Source organism: Triticum aestivum, chromosome 7A (genome assembly GCF_018294505.1).
Source record: "Triticum aestivum cultivar Chinese Spring chromosome 7A, IWGSC CS RefSeq v2.1, whole genome shotgun sequence".
NCBI lineage: Eukaryota > Viridiplantae > Streptophyta > Magnoliopsida > Poales > Poaceae > Triticum > Triticum aestivum.
Window position 1 is genome coordinate 295,035,902 of NC_057812.1, and position 9,156 is coordinate 295,045,057.

A 9,156-nucleotide genomic window follows, 5' to 3' on the forward strand; every position below is an offset into this window, starting at 1 on the left:
AACTAATCCTAAGGCAATCAAGAATGCACTGCACACTTTCCATTTTGGGAGAAGGTGTCCTGTCGGAAACCGAGTATGTGGACGCTCGCGCGCGAGATAGCAATGCCCTCATTCAAATGGTATCAGAATAAGCAGGCTATGATGTATAATTTCTGAGCACTCTTATTGTGTTCAAATTTAGTCTCTATAACTAGGTAAACTATTGCAATTATCTTTTTTCTACAGACAACGCTTTGTAGCTTCTCTAGTGCACTAGTACTGCACATGACTGTAGCTAATGTAATATCCTCTCAAGAGATCCTATATATAGTTCTAGCCTCTAGGGCATCATATGGCTTGAAGTTTCTTTGCTGCACTGCACTGTATACTGTAATTACTGCTACTCCTTATTTCAAGTTATCTATTGTGCCCATTTTTCAGTTCAACTTGTGCCGGGAACTGAAGTTGCCGTGGCACCCAAAAAACGTAAAGAGAAATTTCAAGACGTGCAAAAGCAAGGTTCATTGAAGGAACAGGTCGAAACAAAGGCACTCTTGCGTGTTCAAGCAGCAGATAGAAAGTATGCACATAAATTTAAATCTAAGGGCATCGAGCTGGGGGTGGTTCTGAGCTATGCTGTGCTGATACATCCAGATACAGCTGCAAGGACTTCATTTGGTAATCTGCAGTTGGTCACTATTTCATCTAAATCATTGTCTAAGGGGCTTACTGAACAAGGCAAAGAAGCTGCACAAAAGAAGGGTGTTTCAGTACCCAAAAGGACCCGAGAAGTAGTTGTCTATGTCTTATTCTCAGACTCTGTTGCTAAAGGACATGTTATGCTTCCCTACTCTATTCGTCACTTTATAAGTGCAGACACACATTCATGTGAGTTCACAGACCAGATTTTTCTTCCGTATACCAAGAGTTATCCAGTTTTAATCTATGAATTATGGTTACAAATTGAAGCATTTTTCAATAGCCATTTTGCCAGTCTATTATTGCATCTTCTCTGCTGCTTACTTTGCAATTATCTGAAATGGTGTTTGTCTGTTCCAGGGGTTTATGTGACGAAATACACTGCTAATGTCAAGAAGGATGAGCCTATAATGAAAATGTGTCCTTTACATTTCAGTATGCACGAAAAATATGTGCATGATAACAGCGATTTAGGCGGTCATGAAAAGGACACTTGGAGGAACACCAGTATTCCTTCAGAAAATAGCAATTTCTTTCAGAAAGCTCCTAACAATGAGCATCTTCTGAGTGCAGATGCTGATAGTATTTCTGAATCCATGTCAGAACAGAAGGCACTTATTAAGCATTGGCTTATTGGGCAACTTAAAGAAATGGCCTTTCATGCTGAAAATTCTGAGATAATTTCAGTAGTTTTACCAGCCAAAGTTTTGATCCATTTTGAAGTGGTAGATGGGAAACTAAGAAAAGGAGATGATTTTCTCTACCTGTTAACAACTACTTTTGAAAACCCTGGTTACAACAATTCACAAGGCAATGTTGAGATTACTTGGAAAGCCCCAACTGATTATTTAGAAAACTTGGAATTGAATTTCGGGAGGTTGGAGCTGGGTGAAGCTTTATCATTTGATTCTGTAGTGGACGATGGCTTCGACAATGATTTTAAGCTGACTCGATCTTCGTTAGGTTGGATGGAGAATGCAATGTCGGATGTGACAAAAAGTATATTCTTTCTCCACTGAACGTGCAAATGTTTACTTTTTTGAATTTTATTTTTTAGATACTTAGAAATATCGCTAATCTTGTTCTTTACTTCATGATTTGCATGCTTTCCTCTTTGTAGGACTATCCGTGCTCGTGTCTTCAACTGCTCTGAGGTTATTTAACAGGCTAAAGCTTCCCTTTCCTGGACATGTTCTTGTCCATGGGCCTCGAGTACGTAATGATACCCAGTTTCTCTTGTGAAATTTTACATCTGTATTGACATAACTTGTCTGTGATTTCGAAATTAATTTGAACTAGGGGTTATGTTCTTTTTTCCTTTTCCAATTTGTTTAACTCCACGTTCTGTTTCAGGGTTCTGGGAAAACTGCTTTGACACGGGCTGCTGCAAAATACTTTGAAGACCATCAAGAGATACTAGCACACATGTAAGCCACTCTTTACAAGAAACTGAGTTTTTCTTTTAAAATAATGATCATTGCACGATTTTGTTGTCAAGAGCAGAATATATATGGATTGTTCCAAACTTGCAATTGGCAAGGCTAAGGAGACAAGGCAAACAGTTGAAGAGAGCATTTCTGAAGCTTTGCTTCATTCACCTTCTATCATCATATTTGATGATCTAGACAATGTAATTTCAGTGTCTTCAGATCCTCAAGTATCCCAATCGTCCAGTTCTTCTGATTCGCTAGTAAGATACTTGACTGACATCCTGGACGAGTACAAGGTAAGCAGGTGTTATCATATTTTTCCTTATTTGCGTTGTTATGATATGTAAAAATTAAGTTGTATAACGGCCATCTTGATATGGTAGGCTGCTCTTGTTTTACAAGAGTACTTGTATGCCTTACTTGCTTAGCTTTACCCTGTATTCTCGGTAGGATAAAAGTCGTAATGCATGTGGATATGGACCTATTGCACTGATGGCTTCAGTTCAATCACTTCAGAGTCTTCCTCAAGAGCTGACATCATCTGGTTATTTTCTTCCACACTTCTCTTCTAGTCTGGAGTTGCATCAACAACTTCTGACGAACTAATAAGAAATTCCACAGGGAGATTTGATTTCCACGTTGAACTCCGTGCTCTTGCCATCCCTGAGCGTGAAGCACTATTGAAACATCAAGTTGAGGAGCATAAGTTACAGTGTTCTGAGGAAATTATTTCAGAGATAGCGTTGAAATGTGATGGCTATGATGCATATGACTTGGTAATGTTTCCTTTTATCATGCAACTGCTCTTTATTGACTATCTGGTATTGACAAGCATGTCCAAAAATAGAATTTGTAATTTCTCTTATAATCAGAGTATACTTGTAGCTCAATCATGTATGTAACCTGCTTGTCATAGAGCACCTTATCATATTATTATTTGTAATATTGCTGCAATTTTGGGGGACATAAATTTTATTTGGATAGGAGTAGGTCTACCAGCTAAATTGTGATGTGTTTTGTGAACAATCTGCGGCTTATGCATATATATATACCACTGTATTGCAGGGAATTCTGGTTGATAGGGCTGTGCACGCTGCTGCCTCTCGCTTTGTCCTTCCTTCTGCCTGTTTGAACTCTGTAAACCCAACGCTGGTGAAGGAAGACTTCTTGAAAGCGCTGCATGACTTCCTTCCTGTTGCCATGCGTGATCTTAGGAAATATGCTCCTGATGGTAATAATGGTGGTTGGGAAGATGTTGGAGGGCTTAATGAAGCAGTAACTATTATTAAAGAGGTGCACATTTCTTGACTTCTTCAAATTATTTCCATCAGCATATGTTAAACATGATGCCACCCTGAGGAGCTCACAACACCGAATCTTCCTGGCTGTAAAAGTTTTACTAATTTCTACTCCCTCCGTCCCAAAATAAGTGTCTCAACTTTGTACAAGCTAGTACAAAGTTGAGACACTTATTTTGGGACGGAGGGAGTATATTGTAGTAACCTGAGCTTTAAGATATGATGACTGGTACTAATTCCATTAGGGTATCAATGGCCATTGTTAAGGGGATGAATAAGCATAGCTAACGGAACATACAAATTATCCGTGCGCCAAGGTCTGAAACTAAACTGTTGAGGACCTTAGCGGTAATATAAAAGTCGCCTTTTCTTCTGACTTCTGGGGACGTTGAAGTGTACTGACTGTTAGATACTCCCTCCGTTCCAAATTACTCGTCGTGGTTTTAGTTCTCCGTTCCAAATTACTCGTCTTGGTTTTAGTTCAAATTTTGAACTAAAACCACGACGAGTAATTTGGAACGGAGGGAGTACATTACAGTGAACATTGTTGTTGTATTCAAAGGGATTGTGCAAGACATTGACAAGCCAGTTTAGAACAATTTTTTAATGAACATTGACATTGGTTCGTAAGTTATATGCTCATGGTCAACTAACTATCTTCTACACTCCTTCATTTTGCTATCTGTATAATAAGATGGTCCTACTTGCATTTATTTTTCTCCTTATAGACTCTTGAATTGCCATCAAAATACCCAAACGTCTTTACTAAGGCACCTGTACGGATGCGGTCGAACATCCTCCTCTATGGACCACCTGGATGCGGTAAAACACATATTGTGAGGGTTGCAGCTGCAGCTTGTTCTCTGCGGTTCATTTCAGTCAAGGGTCCAGAGCTGTTGAATAAGTACATTGGTTCTTCTGAGCAATCTGTAAGGAACTTCTCTTTTTTAATACTCCCACCGTTTTTATTTAGTCCGCATATTAGCTTTGGTCAAAGTCAAGCTTTCTAAACTTTGACAAAGTTTATAAACAAAAATATTAACATATACAGTAACAAATCAATACCATTAGATTTATTTTTAAATGTACTTTCACATCAAATAGATTTGTTATGGTAAATGTTTATATATTTTTAAAAAAACTTGGTCAAACTTTAGGAGGTTTGACTTTAGTCAAACCTAATATGCAGAGTAAATAAAAACGGAGGGAGTACTGTGATCTGATTCTGGTCTTTGCCCTTTTCTAGTTTCATGCACATATATAAAGGATACTTGGGATTTTTTTTCCTTATTTTTCTAGAATACGCTTCTAAAAGCACATCTTTTTGTATTAGAAGAAATTGCTGTGAAAGCACGATATTTCGCTGCGCCTTGTATTGCCCAAACCTGTCTTACTGTTGAATATAGTTACTCTTTGTGTTACAAAAGACCACTGAGATCACCATGTTCTGATATTAATGAGTTGATTCCAGGTTCGTGACTTTTTTGCAAAGGCTGCTGCGGCAGCACCATGCTTACTATTTTTTGATGAATTTGACTCCATTGCACCCCAACGAGGAACACATAGTGCAGGAGTTTCTGATCGTGTTGTCAATCAGGTTAGTAACTGCCTTTGCTGCTACTCAACTTCAGTAGGTGGGTCTTCAGTAACAAAAAAGGCAGCACATTATCTAGTTATTTTCTTGCCGTGATCTGTGTTGTTCTAATGGTATTTATGCAGTTCTTAACTGAACTAGATGGTGTGGAAACCTTGACTGGAGTATTTGTATTTGCTGCTACAAGGTTAGTTCTCAAACGCTCAAAGCAAAACAGATTGCAGTCTCTACTTTTGGATTGTAATCTCTGTCAGTCTATCCTTTTGTCCTATGTTTCTTTCTGTGGTTGAGTCTTCATAATTTCAGTGAGCATAGGATGAAATGCTGTGGTTTTTACCAATGAGGATTTGTTTATTCAAATGCTTACTTTATTGCATTCCGTTTTCTGATGGGTTGCTAATTTTGTTATGTGCAGCAAACCACAATTAATTGATGCGGCACTCTTGCGCCCTGGAAGATTCGATCGTCTTGTCTTTTGTGATTTTCCTCGATGGGATGAGCGTGTAGAAATTCTGAAAGTGCACTCTAGGACGGTGAGATTTCATTTAAAATGCATTGTTAGTTTTGTTGTTTGTTCTGTCATGTTGTCCTTTTCTGTATGATCTTTTACGGTGAAATTTAGCACTCCCTCCGTTCCATATTAATTGTCGCAGCTTTAGTGCAACTTTAGTACAATGTTGTACTAAAGCTGTGACAATTAATTTGGATCGGAGGGAGTGTCATATTGATTATTCACCAGTTATTGGAACATCAGCAATTTTCTATCTAGTTTTTCAGGTGTACTGTTCATGAGTTTGTTTTTGCTCCTAGATTAGAAAAAAAAACATTTCTCAATAGACTAGAGTGGATGTACCCTCAGTTTCTCTATGTAAATCTTGTACCCCTAAAAATATACCTCGTAATTGCTCCCTCCGTTCACAAATATAAGATGTTTTGAATATTTCAATATGGACTACGTACGGACTGAAATGAGTGAATAAACATACTAAAACGTGTCTATATGCATCCAATTCAGAAAAAAAGTTAGAACGCCTTATTTGTGAACGGAGGGGGTACTTTCTATTTCAGTATTTGGTCAGTTATGTAGTTTCTCTCGTTTTATGACCAATTTCAGCAGAGAATACTACGTTCACTTATATGATCAGGAATATATGTGCATTCATGACAGTTTATTTTCTCTGCATCTACATTCTTCTTAATTTTGGCTTCGTGCTTATGTCTTCTGTTGGTCTCAGGTTTCACTGGCAAGTGATGCCAGTTTGGAAGACGTTGCTTCCTTGACTGAAGGATTTACTGGTGCTGATCTCGCGGCTATTCTAACAGATGCTGGGTTGGCAGCGGTTCATGAAGTTCTGGACAGCAGGCAGGACGGTATCCCGGAAAGAGAACCATGTATCAGCAAAGAACTTCTCATGTCTGTTGCTATGAAGGCTAGACCTTCTACACCAGCTGATGATAAGTCGGGGTACGATAAGGAGTTTGGCGAATTTGTGTCGTCCAGGAAGTCCCTTTCCACGAAGGTGCTAGTTGTTACCCAATTTCACAGTATCCATACTACATATTTCCGGATTGAATATTTGAATTATCCCCATATGATTCACCTGCAATAACCATCTTTTTAGCGTGATATTTCTTGCACAATTACTGAAAGAATGTTATGCAGGCTAGAGAGTCGAAAGGCAAGAAGGTGACGCTGGCTTGACTACCTCCTTCAAGATTGACAACTAACTACATGGGACAAATAAGGTCACCTGCATGCTTTGATCTGCATTGCTCCTAAAAGAAAATCCATGCTAATATGAAATCCCCGAACATTTGGATGGACATTGGGTTTCCTCTGAATGCAGATGTTTGGTCTAGTTTCTCTGATGTCCAGATGGCGCGGAACAAAAGAACCCGGCTAAGGCTAGCTTATTTTGTACTACCACAGAAGAGGAAGGGATCTGCACAAAATTCTGAATCGAGAGTGAAGGTGTTGCCATCTACCGTGGATATGCGACACTGTACCTACCAGTGTGTCCTAGTTTTTCTAATCGAATTAAGAGCGTCCCCGCGTAGGGAAGACACGTGCCAACGGGGAGGTCCTGGTTTTGGTGGTTTGACTCTTGGCTATGTTTGTTTTGAGGAGGTACCGATCCGCTTCCCTTGTGAATAAAGACAATAAGTGGGATTTTGTGTTGCTACTGCTGAATAAGCGCCACAGCAAGGGATACTATGGCCTGCAGATTGATTTCAGCATAAGATAGGTTTACACAAATTCCAAACTAGTTGCATAATATATAGACAATGCAAAAGAAAAACTGTTGTATAAACATCAATTTTCTGATATGTTTCCCCACAACAATTTTATGTGATAGAAAACTAGGAAGCATTCTTTGTTCAATGGGAATTTGGCATAACATTGTTTCTCAATGAATTGCGTTTCGTTTCATATAATTTCTTGTCAAAGAACGAACGTTTAGGGCAAAAGTGGGCGAAGTGGCGCTAGTCCACTCTGCATAATGGGTTTGCCTTCATTTTTAAATTGTCAGTTTCTTGTATTAAATTGTCTTTCTAGTAGTTCCTCTGATGAGAGCGCCCAAACTCTCCTAGCCATGAAACAAAACAATGGAGCAAAGCATGACGCCAAGTGTTGTCTTGTCCACACTGGATGCACACGGGGGTATTGGCCATATTTCGGTGGTGAAGAATCAGGCTCGCCCGTAGGGATAGACTGTTGTGCTAACTGCCACACAAACACTTTAAGCTTTGATGGGACACTGATTTTCCAAAACAAGGCCCAATTTTTACCTTGTGCCCAAGTACTAGAGGATCCACCATTATGCTCCAACCAATCCTTCCTGCTAGTTTTTGTTTAAACAATGTAAGCAGACCGCACAGAAGAAAAAAAAACCTGACTCTCTTCACTCCACGCCCAGAAGTCATCAACTCTTCCGGTGCACACGGGGGTCTTCAATATCTCGTCAGCATCAAAGGGAATGAACACCGTGCACATCAGTTCCTCGTGCCAAAAAGAAGAGGTGGGATCTATGAGCTTGGCCACAAACTGTGGTGGGTTTTGACCCCGCAAAAAAAAATTGTGATGTTTTTTTTGAAACGAGGCAAAAGATTTGCCATTTTCGTTGATTAAGAGAGAAGGTTTAGAGTTGGAGGCCATAGGCCAGAATACAACACATTATTCTCGCGGCATAATGTTACTCAAATATTTTGCTCCCGCGAAGCTCCAAAGCGAGCACTCCTCTTTGACCTTGGCGACCAACACTCCCATCGGAACTGCAGTTTTGCGAAAAACTCTCGTGTTACGTTCCTTTCAAATTTCCCAAGAGATGAGCATCATCAATGAGACAAGCAGCCTTCTCGACGGAGTCTGCTTTGTGGCATTCCGACTCCACCAATCCTTAACTGAGTCCAGAACAACCCACTCGTCGGGCTGTAAATCATGAAGAGCAAGCCAGGATTTGATCATGCCCCAAACTCGAATGGTGTACCGACATTGGAAAAGGAGATGTGCCGCCGATTCCTGGACTTGTTGGCAAAGCGGGTAGAGATTGCAACTCTGCCACCCACGGCGGTGTAGTCTGTCAACCGTCCAAATTCTATTGTTGATAACAAGCCAAGCGAAAAATTTAAACTTTGGGGGAGCCCAGTTCTTCCACACATTTTGATTCATATCCGTCTCCACCAAGCCAAGAAACTGAGCCCTGTATCCGAGGCTGTGGAGTAATGGCCATTAGTGGTGAGTTTCCAAGTGATGGAGTCTGGCCTGTCCAGGTTTAGCTGGATGTGGGCGAGTCTTTCCCAAAGCGCAACAAACTGGACGATGTGCTCAGAGGAGATGCCCGAGGCAACATTCACCTGGGAGATCCAGTAGCCATTGAGCAATGCCTTGTGAACAGAAGAATTCTTCTTTTTGGAGATGTCGAAAATTTTGGGAGCAATATCTTTGGGCCTGATGCCATCTAGCCAAGCTGACTCCCAGAAAGTGGCCCGAAGACCATCGCCCACCTGCACCTTGGAGGCCGATGCGAAGATGTTCCGATCATTCTTGTCGCAAGGGGAGCCCAAGCATGACCAAGGCTTGATCGGGTCCTGCCAATCAAACCACAACCAACAAAGACAAAGTGCAGCCGCAAACTTTTGAAGATTTAGGATCCCA

At 40.4% G+C, this 9,156-nt stretch overlaps 1 protein-coding gene across 2 annotated transcripts in view; it reads left to right on the plus strand.

Annotated features, from left to right (window-relative positions):
• The window catches only part of LOC123152673 (peroxisome biogenesis protein 1), a gene marked incomplete in the record, with an annotated part of 10,162 nt that extends 2,731 nt beyond the window's left edge, over positions 1–7,431 (plus strand). Inside the window, 15 exon segments of one of the 2 annotated variants that reach the window (XM_044572167.1) lie at positions 421–867; positions 1,039–1,677; positions 1,799–1,890; positions 2,032–2,105; positions 2,182–2,404; positions 2,559–2,652; positions 2,730–2,884; positions 3,174–3,401; positions 4,135–4,335; positions 4,878–5,003; positions 5,126–5,187; positions 5,416–5,533; positions 6,236–6,520; positions 6,664–6,746; positions 6,848–7,431. In XM_044572167.1, coding sequence (XP_044428102.1) covers positions 421–867; positions 1,039–1,677; positions 1,799–1,890; positions 2,032–2,105; positions 2,182–2,404; positions 2,559–2,652; positions 2,730–2,884; positions 3,174–3,401; positions 4,135–4,335; positions 4,878–5,003; positions 5,126–5,187; positions 5,416–5,533; positions 6,236–6,520; positions 6,664–6,702 — 2,783 coding nt within the window. 2 annotated transcript variants of the gene reach the window in all.
• Between the last annotated feature and the right edge of the window lie 1,725 nt (positions 7,432–9,156).